At 34.8% G+C, this 15,783-nt stretch overlaps 1 protein-coding gene across 1 annotated transcript; it reads left to right on the top strand.

Annotated features, from left to right (window-relative positions):
• The first annotated feature begins 994 nt into the window (after positions 1-994).
• LOC140048658 (adhesion G-protein coupled receptor G2-like) lies at positions 995-12,180 on the top strand. Its single transcript, XM_072093428.1, has 10 exons — positions 995-1,355; positions 5,338-5,375; positions 6,598-6,738; positions 7,208-7,532; positions 7,749-7,930; positions 8,330-8,470; positions 8,965-9,083; positions 9,381-9,646; positions 10,311-10,377; positions 10,916-12,180. Exons 5-10 carry the CDS (start codon positions 7,886-7,888, stop codon positions 11,412-11,414), a joined length of 1,137 nt encoding a protein of 378 aa, XP_071949529.1. The 5' UTR covers positions 995-1,355; positions 5,338-5,375; positions 6,598-6,738; positions 7,208-7,532; positions 7,749-7,885; the 3' UTR covers positions 11,415-12,180.
• Positions 12,181-15,783: the final 3,603 nt, after the last annotated feature.

Genomic DNA, 15,783 nt, shown 5'->3' with positions numbered 1-15,783 from the left:
CTTGGTAATTTTTTAACAACTCGTGCCGCTCTATTTTCAATCAGCTGAAGCCTTTGGAGTTGTTTTTTGGTAGCCCATATAGCAATGAGTTTCCCACTGACCGACCGACCAACCAACCGACCGACTAAACAATCGACCGACATAGTGAGCCATAGAGTTTTACATTACATAGCGGCGACCGAAACTTTATTTATAAGAGTCCGCCAAATAAGTATAATGACAAAATGTTCTGTATTTATTTTTACTTGACAAATATAATACTTGCTTGTTTGTTAGCACGGTAGCGCCTACAATTGTCAAGTTATAATTCGGTGTAAATGGGTATATACTTTACAAAACATGCATATTGAACTTCAAGAAAATCGGTTCATTAATAACAAACACCCTCTGTCACAATATTTGCTTCACTCAGTCTCTGAGTGCTTTAATGAAAGTATACATTTCATAATATAATAAGCATTCAACCTCTACCATAGACCTATGGTAGGCCTATGTTGAACCTTCATCCAATCCTTTGCGTATCAAGGATTGAAAACATAGAATTTAATGAGTTTTCAACTCTTACATATCATTATTTATTGGTAAATAAATAATGATAAAGACTTTAAATTTGTTTAATGTTATTAATATAATGTTTTGATTATAAAATAAAATGGTAATCATCTCATAATACTCAACATTATATAACATTGTTCTTTCAGCAACACATGAGACGGTTACCATATCAACAGATGATACCGACCCCACTACCCAAGTGATTTCTACTCCATCCGGACCGCAATATACCACCACAACAGTTAGGCCTACCACAACAGTTAGGCCTACTACAACATATAGGCATAGGCCTACCACAACAGTTAGGCCTACCACAACAGTTAGGCCTACCACAACAGTTAGGCCTACCACAACAGTTAGGCCTACCACAACAGTTAGGCCTACCACAACAGTTAGGCCTACCACAACAGTTAGGCCTACCACAACAGTTAGGCCTACCACAACAGTTAGGCCTACCACAACAGTTAGGCCTACCACAACAGTTAGGCCTACCACAACAGTTAGGCCTACTACAACAGTTAGGCCTACCACAACAGTTAGGCCTACCACAACAGTTAGGCCTACCACAACAGTTAGGCCTACTTCAGATACTACATCACCTAACATAACGTGTCCCAACGATATAGAAACAGAGAATCAGACACCGAAATGGCAAGTGCCAGAGGTCAACGAAGATGAGTCGGTAAACTGCACACACCAAACAAATAGAAGTTATCCGATTGGTTCTGTAAATCAAGTCACGTGCACGGCAAAAGACTCTGCTAATAACAAAGCAAATTGCTCATTTCTCATCATCATAAGTAAGTTATAAACACATTTTTGTTTGACATTGTATATTTACATAAATAGAACGCAACGCAAGAACGTAAAGCGCAACTCTAAGTGAGTTGACCATGGCAAGCGCCAGTTCGAATAATTCATCGCTTCGCTTGTGATTGGTCAAATTACCTGTGTTGCGCTTCGTCCTTACTTTGCGTCTAAAGCCCGGCGCACACTAGAGCTTCCGGCTGAGCCAACTGGCACGAGTAACACTTGCCTCACAGTGTGCGCCGGGGATTTCGTGAGGAATTGGCCACGCGTGCCGCTGAGGAAAATATCTATCGTGTTTAATATTTTTTGGCCCGCGTGCCATTTTCCTCAAGTGTGCGCCGAACGTGAGCTTCCTGCTCACTAAAAAATTCCACTGCGCATGACATTTTCTGATTTATTATGATATTTCAGCGCGTGCCGAATAGCGTAGTAAGTAATTATCCAATCAGAAAATCGCGTACTGGAGGCGTTTAGTGTGCGTCCAATAGAACGCGATCACAGTTTGCGGCAAATTTTTTAGTGAGCCAAGTGTTAACGCCCGTATTCTTAAACCGGACTTTAGTCGTAGTTCAAAGTTCGACTCGAAAAAGTCGTAGTTCGAGCTATTACTTCAAATTCGATTCAAAAACGAAGTAGTCGAAGTTTGCAGTTCGACTTAATGAAGTCGAGCTTTTAGTCGAGTTGCACACGTCTGGGTAAGAAAGGCTATACACTGGCCAATGACAAGAGAGTATTTGAGGAGCAGACGAAATTTTGCGCATTGATATCACTTTCCATTTTCTTACAACACTTTTTACGCATCAGGACTATACATGAACAATAATTTTAATCGTTAATTATTAGAACAAGATCAGTATTAATTTAACAGTGAAGTACTTTTGATTAACAACAAACAAAATCTTCAAAATATATTTAGGAACTATGGCGGTACGGTAACTTTTATATTTTCTAGGCCCCCAACAAAGTATGATCGCGACGAACCACGCACTTCATAGCGTGACAAGAAAGCGCTAGGCCCCCTAACATTCCATCGCGTGGTGAATTTCCGCATCTGCCATTGTCGCTATGGCGTGACGTAGTTGAAGTCGGACTTGCGCGAAGAAAATTATGTAATTTGTATACAGTTGTTAATAAAGATGATTTTCATTATTATAACATATACCAATGTATATTTAATTAAGCTAATATAAAAATAGATATTTCATTCTTCAATATCTGGCCAATATAACAACTCAATGACTGTTACGTTTTTCATAAACATCGTTTAAAAACCATATTAGTCGACCATTTAGCCTGCCCCCTCCACGACTAAAAAAATCGATCAAAATCCGTCTCGATTTAGTCGAGGTTGGCCTGAATTAGTCGGCGATTTAGTTGAAGTTCGGTTTATGAATTAAAATGACGTCATTTTTTTAGTTTTAGCTCGAACTACGACTAAAGTCCGGTTTAAGAATACGGGCGTAAGGGCCTTTCACACCTGCTCCGGCACGGTTCCGGTCCGGCGACGGCAAATCCAATCGAACGTCAATGTTTCGTTTTTACGCGGCTACGCGCATATATCGATTGGTGCTTGGCCGCGTGGAGCGTCGTGAAAACGAAACATTGGTGTTCGATTCGCCGGAATGTTAAAGAGTCGCTATCCAATCGAGTTCGAACAATACCATGAAAGCCCCAGTGGTCTAAGGCCCGTATTCTTAAACCGGACTTTAGTCGTAGTTCGAAGTTCGACTTGGAAAAGTCGTAGTTCGAGCTATTACTTCAAATTCGATTCAAAAACGAAGTAGTCGAAGTTTGCAGTTCGACTTAATGAAGTCGAGCTTTTAGTCGAGTTGCACACGTCTGGGTAACAAAGGCTATACATTGGCCAATGACAAGAAAGTATTTGAGGAGCAGACGAAATTTTGCGCATTGATATCACTTTCCATTTCTTACAACACTTTTTACGCATCAGGACTATATACATGAAAAATAATTTTAATCGTTAATTATTAGAACAATATCAGTATTAATTTAACAGTGAAGTATATTTGATTAACAACAAATAAAATCTTAAAAATATATTTAGGAACCATGGCGGTACGGTAACTTTTATATTTTCTAGGCCCCCAACAAAGTATGATCGCCACGAACCACGCACTTCATAGCGTGACAAGAAAGCGCTAGGCCCCCTAAACATTCCATCGCGTGGTGAATTGCCGCATCTCCCATTGTCGCTGTGGCGTGACGTAGCTCAAGTCGGACTTGCGCGAAGAAAATAATGTAATTTGTATACAGTTGTAAATAAAGATGATTTTCATTATTATAATTTATACCAATGTATATTTAATTAAGCTAATATAAATATAGATATTTCATTCTTCAATATCTGGCCAATATAACAACTCAATGACTGTTACGTTTTTTATAAACATCGTTTAAAAACCATTTAGTCGACCATTTAGTCTGCCCCCTCCAGGACTAAAAAAATCGATCAAAATCCGTCTCGATTTAGTCGAGGTTGGCCTGATTTAGTCGGTGATTTAGTTGAAGTTCGGTTTATGAATTAAAATGACGTCATTTTTTTAGTTTTAGCTCGAACTACGACTAAAGTCCGGTTTAAGAATACGGGCGTAATGGTTAGGACATCTGCATATCAAGCAGGCGGTCCGAGTTCGAGTCTCGGTTGGGGCGACTTTTTCTCATTCTCACAGATTTCCTCATCTTTATCGTTTCAAATTAATTAATTAAATTTCAGTATATCACCGGGCGGTTTAGAATTAATGTGCTTTGCCTGATTTGTTTATATATATATATATATATATATATAAATAAATGTTCGGTTCAATGTAACCGTCTAAAAAGTGCTCAATACGGTAAAGTAGAGCTAAAATATACGTTAAGTCTGGAAAAGAAGTAAAAACTACAGTTTGGTCTCTACAGGCTTGTTTCGTGAGTCGTGCAACTCACTCATCAGGAGACTATAATGAGAACAATCAATTACAACGTTGCTTATAAGCACATTTACTTGTAGAATTAGCATTTACAGGTGCTTTCATACATATCCTTTGGATATATATATCCAAAGGCAAATTACTGAAAAAAATGACAATGATGTGGGTATCAGTGGCTGGATCTCAATGGAGATACAAAAATAAAAAGCGAAAAGCTAAATCAAAACGATAAAGTAAACAGCCAGAAAAGTTAGCAGAGCTTTCGGGCAACACTAGCCCTTCATCAGCCCTTCATCATATATATATACCCACAGCATTGTCATTTTTTCAGTAAATTGCCTTTGGATATATATATATATATATATATATATATATATATATATATATATATATATATATATATATATATATATATATATATATATATATATATATATATATATATATATATATATATATATATATATATATATATATATAAAAAAATCAAGATCAAATAAGTTAAAACTGCCTCAATATAGATTTATTTTAACGACATGTTTCGGGCATAGCCCATCATCAGGTGAAACGAATTGTAACAAAGGATAACATATATAAGTCACAAAGACAGAGACATTCACATATTAACAATTATTTACACTTGAAGCTTTTGTCTTTGTTTTAAATTTCCTGCTTTATAAGCAACCATTCCTGCTTTGTACACCATAGCTTTTGGAGGCGTGCCTTTATAACTATGCCTTTTGTTTGTTAACATCTTTGATTGGCTGATTTGTTTTAATATGTAATTTTGTGACTTATATATGTTATCCTTTGTTACAATTCTTTTCACGTGATGATGGGCTATGCCCGAAACATGTCGTTAAAATAAATCTATATTGAGACAGTTTTAACTTATTTGATCTTGATTTTTTTCTATATCCTGTCTATGCAGCTCTTTGATTTATATATATATATATATATATATATATATATATATATATATATATATATATATATATATATATATATATTATACATTAAAATACTCTTGCTTTTTTTGAAGAAACTGAACTTACTGAGGAAATAGCAACACTTACAAAGGTAGGTACCTTTTGCTTGTTCTGTCGGTTTTTGGTCAAACTTCATTTGAAAATAACTCTCCAATGTTTTCAGCAATATATTTCCTCTTTTTTATATAAGAATTTTATCAGGAACGAAATCTAAAATTAAACAAGCCCAACAGCCATTAAGTCGCGTGCTACAATGCATAGTGATACCGGACCGACAGACAAACAGACCGACAGACAGACAGACCGACAGACAGACGGACCGACCGACATAGTGAACTATACTGACCGAAATTACTGAACATGTTTAAAAATGTTGAAATGTTTAAAAACATTTATATTTTTTTAATTTACACGTGCGTAGCCTGTCACTTTTGACGTGCTCGTATAACGTAATTTCGAGTTGAAAAGTAAGTCAAGAAAACAGAAATCGGGCAAAAAGAGTGCGCAATAACATTTAACGCGCAGTGCGCGCGCAAAAATCTGCGCACTCATGGCAATTTTGTAAACGCTTAAAATTGCCTGAAACGTACTCTTATTTTATCGAAAATAAATTTTGAAAATTTTAGGCGCGCGTACGCATGCGTTACATGCGCTACGCACGTAATTGTATTGCCATATGATGATTTATGCCCTGAAATTTATGAGTACCAAATTTTATTTAATTGTGATTCATGGTTGTTAAGATATGATTACAAACGTGATTTCGATAAATCGTGCGTAGACCGCGTAATTTTTTATTGCGCACCGTGAAATCATAACCACATCGATTCCTGGCCATAAGGAATATTCTGTGAAAAATTGATTTAGCTAGATTAAACTGATATCAAGATAAGGTCATAAAGCGATAAAACGCATAGTGATACCGGACCGACAGACAGACAGACAGACAGACAGACAGACAGACCGACCGACCGACATAGTGAACTATAGAGTCGCTTTCACGCGACTAAAAATGAGAACAATTTAAACTGAAACCATTTTTTTAATGTAAAATAAAATTGAAATTTAAAATACAGTAAGTACATTTTGTAGGCTTTAACATAGGAACAAAATATACTTTCTTAGCTTTTTTGGGTAGTAAACCTTTTTTCTACCTTTATTCTTGTTCTTGTGTTTCATCATTCTTGTTTATGGTTTTTTGTCAATATGTACAAGATTGTAAATTACACAATTTAAAAAAACACAAACATTAGTATTAAATCAAAGTTTTAAAAACATATTTAATTATAATAATTATAATAACATTAATTTAGAATGTTACTGAAGAGAATGTTGAAAAAGTTACTGTTGAACTTGAAGAGATAACAGACAATTCTACTTTGAAATCTGCTGATATACTTCAAGTATCCGATGCCTTAGAAGACATTGTTGAACTCAACTCCACTAATGAAAACGTACGTCAAACTGTCTACAAGCTTGGTTATAATTAGATACATTATAATTATTAAATTCTAAAAATAGATTATGAAATATATTAATTAATAGACGGTTTGTCCACATTTAGGAAAATGTTATCTCTTAAGCTCTTTCTACACTATCAAACTTTATGTGACAACAAAGTGTGATGTGGGCACATCACACTTTTTTTGTCAAACTAGTTTCATGGTGTAGACAAGGTTTCAGGTTTGTTAAAAAGTTTTCTTTTCCCTAAGGAATAATTTAATTCTATTTGTCCATACTGCTCTACCTAATGTACAGCGCTTTGGTCTTTGGTTATAAATCTATATAGTATAGTATGGTATACAGTCTATAATACATGTTCTGCTCTAGTCTATTTCAGGCCCTGTCGTTAATCACTGGATTGGGCTAACGACCATAACAGTTTGCTATAATAAAATGTATTGTATCTAATTTCTTCTTCAGGTCACTAAAGCTGTAATTGACACCATTGATAATGTTGTTGGAGTGTTGAACAAAAATGATATCACCGCTGAAGCAACCGCGTCAATCTTATCATCTCTTGAACACCAAATTGGTACAGCTGCTAAAGATGGTCAAAATATTACCGAAACTGCGGACACATTTGCTTTAGAAACCAAAAGTTTGAATACACAATCTCTGACGTCAGATGTATTTTTCTTGGTTGCTGCTGATGATACAGCCTCGTCGTGTATTGATAAAAGCTGCCAAAATAAGAATTCAGATTTGTCAATTCGGTTACCTAAGAACATTTTAACTGGACCAAATGGTATTACATGAGTTAAAAAAATGTTTTTTCAAAGAAATATCGCTTATTATGCCAATACCAATGCTTTATTTAAGATAAAGTAATAATATATGCAAAATGTGTGAAAACCAACTTTATGCATGGAAATCATCGTATACCTCATTCATTAATTCTCCAATATTGGCATTGGCAAGTAAGCCAGCTATTTCAAGCTATATCCTTCATATTTTTTTTCAGGAACACAGACAAACCTTAGCTTTATTGTATTTTTCAATGATGTACTCTTTCCATCGGAAACACTTAAAGAAACAAACAGGTCAACTTCTGGAGTTGTTCTGGCAGCAACCATCTACAGTACCCGGCCTTCTCATGAGATGACTTCAGAAACAATGGTTGAGCTTGTCTTCAATGTTCCAGAGGTATCTATTCTTGATTTCATTTTAAACTTCTGAAATTGTTATCTTTAAGGATAAAACTACAAATGTACTTTATTTTGTAATTATAGGCGTAATGCAATATTTTGTGTTTTATGTGGATTGTCCCTCCTTCTAAATCTGATCCTAATCCAAGACATACCATTATGAGAGCATAAATAACCTTGGTATTATAAAACTAAATATACAAAAACACGAACATTTCTATAAAAATGTGTTATTTTAATTTGTGGAGTTTCATTTCAAAATAGAGATATTGTACATTACATTTATATGTTCATAATCAGTTCAGTTTTCTAAATTCCAAACTTTTATCATTTACCAACTAATAAATATATTTCTAATGTAGCTAAGTAACTACTAATGTACCTATTACTTCTTCAGAATCTGACGTCAAGCAATTCGAAGTGCGTATTTTGGAACGAAACCATCCCTGATTGGTCAGAGCTTGGTTGCACAACAAAGAGCAATAAGGATAATGTCACGTGTGAATGTTCTCATCTGACTAGCTTTGCTGTTCTTATGGTAATATTTATTCTCAGTCTCAGAGTAAAAGAGTATTTTTTATAATTCATTCATTCAGTTTTTTGCGTTGTTGGTTTTGTTACTTCTTTTAGCGTAATATCTTGATAATATTATTCTAAAAACAATACAACCGTATCTGAAATCTGAGTGTTTGTTAGACATCACCAAGATTTAAAAAATGTTAAATTTGCCTTTTTTCGCTGATTTCTTTTCCATTTTCACAGTCTTTGGCTTCTTCTACAATCCGCCATCATTTTACTTTTCCTCTGGGTAGTGACTTAGATCCGTAAGAGAGTGGGTGGGGAGAAGTGTTGGTTTAAATCTAGTGACGTAGGTCCACAAATTCCTTCCAATTTGGTAACAAATGCACCGTCTGATCTGTCTTCTTTTCCTTCTCCTGATCAGAGAGGGTAAGTTGGATTTATGCATATACTGACGTCATAAACAAAGGGAAAAAGCGATACATAAGTATTTGTTTCCAATTTTAATTTCAGTTTCGTAAAACAGATGAGGTGGATCTGCCTGGTAGAGCGTTGTCCTGGATATCGTACATCGGTTGCGTGTTGTCTATTTGTTGCTTTATTGTAACAATAATTACATTATTGAGTGTAAAGTAAGTATAACGGTAACATCTACACAACAGAACCTCGAATAGGCCTATGTATTTTTATTTTATTAAATCTTCAGTAACGGTTGTAAAGCTCTGTCTACACTATCAAACTTTATGTGACAACAAAATGTGATGTGCCCATATATAGACATGATGATGTCATATCACTACCATATTTGAGCATGTCACTACCATATTTGGGCACATCATGGGCATGTTTTTTTTCAAACTTAGATTATTCATGTTATTTCGTGAATCAATTATTCAGAGTTTTGATAAATAACATTATTGTTATCTTAGGGAAATCAGACAACGTATGCCCCAAAAGATAATGATCAACTTATGCATCGCGCTTCTGCTCTTGGACGTAGTGTTTGTCCTTGGTATTGATCGACCAGACACCGGTAGCGGGTCCTGCATAGCCGTGGCAGTCCTACTACACTACTTTCTACTAGTATCAATATCTTGGACTTTCGTGGAAGCCATAAGTATGTACTTTCTAATCATCAAAGTGTTTAACGTTCCAGGACGAAAGGTTTGGTGGACTGCAGGAAGCTTAGCCTGGGGTATGTCGAACGAAGTCTTACAGCAGTTGGTTTGAAAGAATATAATAAAAGCTCTAACAAACCTATATTATTTCTTTTAATCAAACCAATTTTTAAGCTAATATTAACAATCAAACATGAGTTTGCTTCATCCTGAGCGGATGCCATGCATATCTTTTTTTTTAAATGCTAATAATTATGATTAAACAATATATTGTTTGAAGATTTGCATGGCGAAATCAAATGTTGATATAAAGTTTGCGGTACAACACGTATATTAATTCTGAAAAGAAGTGTTGAGTTTCTCGACGTTTCGATCAATATGCTGTGATCGTCCTCAATGTTAATGTGTAGAAAAGAATATGAATGTAGTTGTAGAAAAGAATGCATGTTACTAGAAAACAATTTTGAACAGTAGAGAAGTTTGTTAGTTCACGGATATGGAAATGATTTTTAAAAATATATTATATGTATTACGTGCGATGTATTTCAATAATTATAATCATTTTAAAAGAGGATGAAATAAAAGTTGGACGAACACACATAGGATAAAAAATAGAATTGGAATAAACTACCATAAAATTTGGAATGGTATTTGGAATCGAGTCAATACAATCAAATATTTCTTATCGTTTAGTTTTATAAAATTTTAACAATTACTTACTGTGTATATATTATGTTGCAGGCATACCTTTGGTAGTGATTGTTGCGTTGTATTTGTCGTCAAAGAAATTTTATACAAACGAAGATTAGTAAGTATAGAATGATGTCAACTAACAAGTAAACTAAACTAAATTTAATAGTAATGCCCAAAAAAAACCCCAATCCAATGTCTAGGCTTCTAATGTCAGCATACGTTTATTCACCGTGATTCTGCTGCTACCACAGGTACTATCTAATTGACTATGCATCTAGACTTGTATTAACTGACTTGCGATGGTCAGTTAGATAGTATCTAGCGACCGCTGCAAAATCGGATGTTTTCTTAGTTACAGTAGTCTACAGAAGATGTAATTATAAAGCCACAGTATTTAATTGGGGTGTCTTGAGTTAGACCTTTTCATTTTCATGCCAGGCAACCGACAGCCATTCTGCGCATGATCATATATTTTGGTTGAGGATGCAGAATGAATTTTAGAAACGACGGCAGCAGATGAATACGGGTTGCAAATAATGAATTAATTGATGCCGAATTGAGGAGAGTGGCTTTATAGGCATACTGGAAATGTACCCGGAATAATGGAACCGATTTTAAAAAACTAATTAGTTTGTTTGTATTTGTTATTCCAGTTGCTACGTTGACAGTTCGATGGGGGTGTTTTTCAACATATTCGTGATTGCACCTATTGGCGCAATCATCGGTTGCAACTTTGTCATCTTTGTAATGGTGATTAAGAAACTATTCATTCGAGCACCAACCCTCGGTAAGATTTCCACGAAAACCAGGAAAACGAAGCGGAAAAGAGCTGCAAACGCCATAGCCATTTCACTATTGTTGGGCCTCACGTGGATTTTTGGATTTTTATCTTTCAAACACACAACAAGTAAAGCGTTTGTCGTTATTTTCACTGTATTAAACTCTTTCCAGGGAGTTGCTGTCTTTATTCTATTTTGTGTATTACGAAATGAATGTAGACAGGTATGGCGATCCTGGTTTAATGCAGTTAGAAATTGCATTCTACCGGCGGAGCGCCATACAAAGCGACTGGTGTCTGACACACGAAAGGGGTCCGACACAAATGATATTTCACTTTCGGCTATGCAATCTACTAGTAAAACCGTTATTTAATACTTTTTAAGGTGCTATTTTCTAGCAAATTTATATTTATTCAAATTACATTGTATGAGAAGTAAGCTACTAATAATCTAACTAGTAATATTTTTTTTAAACGTTCAGTTGAGCTTTTGGTACCGATTTGGGTACAACGCAACGACGTACGAGCAACGCAAGTAATTTGACAAATCAGAAGCGATGGATTACTACCGAACACTGGCTATTGGTCAACTTGCTTGCGTTGCGTTGCGTTTTAGCGTTGCTTCCCGGGAATCAGTCTTACGTGCGCGTTATGATAAAATTAATATTTTAGTTATATAGTTCAGTGGAAAAAGCCTCGTAAGATTAAGGTCACAAGTTATCCATCTATTACGTAGAAAAATGAAGTTTAGCTTTTAAAATAACATTGAATTCTTATTCCCTATTCTTAAACTATACTTACATTATCTTGCTAGGCTAACATTTTTTAGCATGTAGCAGCTTTGTATCTTAACATTTTCGGTAGACTTCTTGGAAAAAGCATACATTGTTTTCGTCTAGTGAAAATTCAGTAAAAATTTTGTTTCACACTATAGCAATATTTACGCGTTGTTCGTACTGCGCGTACATTAATAGTGTGCGTACATTAATAATAGTGTCGTGTACATAGATTAATACTGTGCGTACATTAATAGTGCGCGTACATTGTAATGAATACCAGATCCTTTTTTCCTCGTTGTAGACAAGCTTGACGTCGTCTGTAAAATAAATAACTCGTTAATAATAAAGGCATTTTGAAACACGTAAAGAGTTTGTTCTTTATAAAACCATGTCTAAGATAAAACGAATACTACATAAAATGCAAGTATTTAAGAAAATTACTATATTAAATTTAATAGTATAACGCTTGGTTCTCACTAAAGCTTGGTTCCCACTAGAACGTAACGCAAGGACGTAAACGCAACGCAAGCGTTTTAACCAATGACAAGCGAACTTATACAGTTAGCAATCAAAAGCGAATAAGCCATCGCTTGTGATTGTTCAGTTCACTTGCGTTGCGTTACGTCCTTGCGTTGCGTCGCTAGTGGGAACCACGCTTAAGACGTAATGCAACGACGTAAGCGCGACGTAAGCAATTTAACCAATCACAAGCGATGGATTATCCGAAGTTTCGCTTGTGATTGGTCAACTCGCTTGCGTTGTGCTTACGTCATGTTGTTGCGTCCTAGTGGGAACCAAGCTTTATACACAATCATCAATAAATGTTCTCCATTCCAATATACGGTAATAAACTAACAAGATTGGATTGGATTGTTTGTGGTTCCGATTGCATGGGGTCAACACGTCTGAAAAGGCGCTTTAGCCATTTATGTTTCTTCAATTCATCTTTTACCTGAACGAATTGGTAATAAAAATGCGTAACTGAAGTAATCAATGTTTTTCGTAAAGAGTAGTGACCGTGTTAACCTTTATTATATATATATGCCTGCTCAGACTACCCGGACTAAAGGGAAACACCTTTACAATTTGAAAATTCTCCTATCTCACCAATATACGTAGGCCTCCTACTTGCATTTTTTTAAATCATCTAATAATAAGATATATTGCCCCCCCCCCCCCCTGAAAAAATAATTCTTAAAATTTTTGTTGAATATGCCATTTTAATGTAACATAAACGTTATCCAGTTTGACCAAAAATTTGATCGAAATAAAGTGTATTTACCTAAAAAAATATAATTTAAAGCAAAAAATAATCAAATTGGCTGCCAGCCAATAGAGTTGGTTAAATTTAACCATTTATTTGCCATTATAAGTGAAAACGTAATTTGTTCCCGTTTTTTTTTTAACTACAAAATAACCTATTCAAAGTCTGATTTAATTAATCTTCATTTTTCATGTTTTTGGGGGACAATACATCTTTAAGTGAACCGTTATAGTAATATTCATTTATTAGTCCATTTATGAGAAATAGGCTACCTAACTTAAGTGCTAACTTAAGTGCACATTAGTAAGTACGTAAAAACAATACCTGCGGACTGAACACTATGCAGACGAGGAATATAGCCAATCCTTGGCTTCCATTCAGAACAAAAATATAAGAAAACAGCATTGTTCCACCAGTGAAGGTAATTACTATACCAAATAACCACGTGACACCAAGCAGCGGCACAAGTATCAGTGCGCCCTTTATGGCTTTTCTGTCAACAAATTAAATACTTTACAAAATAATTTCAAATAAATATATTTATTGATTTTCATTACAAAAAAATACATACAAAATGATAACATAAATTACTGACATTACAAATAAATACATTTATAAAAGATTTTTCATGTTCGGTCCATTGATGGAAAATAGTAACATTTACATAAACCGTGGATAGATGATTAGACGTACGTCATAGTGACGTCACAGCAGTGTACATACCTAGTCATCGCTATCTCCTCCTTCTGGTTCTTGTTACAGTGTCCATTAGAACGTGTGTAGATCGTTTTGGCTACTTTTAAAATAAGAACCAAGTTAGCCTGAAAGGAATTAACTAATTTTAATTACCAAATTTTTACCAAATGAACATTTGGTAACTGTATCAGATCGGTTTAAATAATAAAAATACTTAATAAACAGACGTTTTATGAATATCATATATCTTGTAATGGAGGTAAACGGCTTCAGCAAACATCCACGTAAATGCCGCAAGGTAAAGATAGAGAAGTAACGCGGCTACCCCAGTACACACGCTCTGTGGGCAAGAAAAACGCGTTAGATACATAAAAAAAAAACCGCGTTAGATATATAAAAAACGCGGTAGATACATGAAAAACGCGTTAGATACATGAAAAACATTATATAAAAAATTGATGGTTGATATTACGTGTAACAAATATGGTTTTATTGGTAGAATTATTTAAACTAATTCTTTTGTTTTATTGATGTTTTTAGCAACAATTTTCATTGAGGAAAAAGACAAATTTATTAAATTCATAATTATTCATCATTATCAAATATATAATGATTTATTAAGAAAATATATGTATTATATGTGGAAAATCAATAAGCAAAAAATATCCAACAATATATAGTTACAATGTTACATTATTGTAAATCACCGAAATCATATCACCGAAATCATTATGCTGAAAATGATGTATTCTGCCAAAGTAGAGAATATAAGTTTCTTACTTGATGTTTTGTCGAAACCAATTAGAAACACTATTTGCGAGAGTGCTAAAGTGAGCATTAGATGTTTATAGATAGTTCTTGCAGTGCAGGTTGGCCAGTATACCTAGGGATAGTCCTTATCAATGGGACTCTGGTTTCACAGCTGTATCAGACAGACATTTCACTTGTAGTGGTCAAATCAACAGTTGGACATACGTAAGCAGAAACAGTAAACAAACTAAAGTCATTGTATTCAGGCAGATAGAAGATTCAAACACAAACTTTAAGATTGTTGGCATCTATGACGTACCTGGTGCTATCAACAGAGAGGTTACTCGTTATACGGTACCAAAAACTGAGCGTATTATGGTCCTTTGAGCAAGGCATATTATAATCCGCATATATTGAAGAAGGATTTACTGTCAGATACACTAATACTCCTAATGCGTTGTCAGTTAATCAAGTACTTGATATGGACGATGTAGATCAAGGCTATCAATATATTCCGTTACTTAACGCACAAGTTGTTGGTAGTTCACACGGTAATATCTTTTTTTAAACAAAGTTGTAAGTAAACAGTTACATTGGATGAATAGCAACAGATGCTACATTCACTACTCCCCCAGTTGTTTCCACTACATCCGGGCCTAAATTTAACGAAGAAGTTACACCAGTTTATGGCACCAATGAGGCATGGAATGATTCGGTTACAACTGGTAAGTTAGCCTACAATTTTCTTTAAACTATGTTCAACCATGAAAAAAGTTATCGTTTCTTATTAAATAAATATATGTTCTATTTTGCTCAATGTGTGGAAAATAAATGAAACAAACAAAACTACTAATGTAATAACAGATAGTTATCTGGTTGCTAAGGAAACTCTTCTGTCATTCCAATATTAAATCCGGATGGCAAATGAGGGGTTTATGCCATGGTGTTCCAATGAACGATTCCATGAAGTAGGCCTACAGTGCCAACATGTTTTTAATGTAATTTCCTGGTTCATTAGCGCAGTTTGTGGTTGAAAATCGATTACCTTCACATCGATTTGAGGAAATTGTACATTGTGCAATTCGCACAATTAAAGAATCTTTCCTCATTCCATTAAACAAAAACATGGCGATCGCAACATAGGTTGAGATCCAATTAAAACTTGTGTCAATTTTGGGCGATTCGGTTCAATTATATTTTATCGTAAACAAATTTAAGCTTGACGACATAACAACACAAGAACAAGTGACGGAT

This window comes from Antedon mediterranea, chromosome 5, assembly GCF_964355755.1.
Source record: "Antedon mediterranea chromosome 5, ecAntMedi1.1, whole genome shotgun sequence".
NCBI lineage: Eukaryota > Metazoa > Echinodermata > Crinoidea > Comatulida > Antedonidae > Antedon > Antedon mediterranea.
The sequence above is the reverse complement of the archived record's forward strand: the minus strand, read 5'-3'. Positions and strand labels throughout refer to the sequence as shown.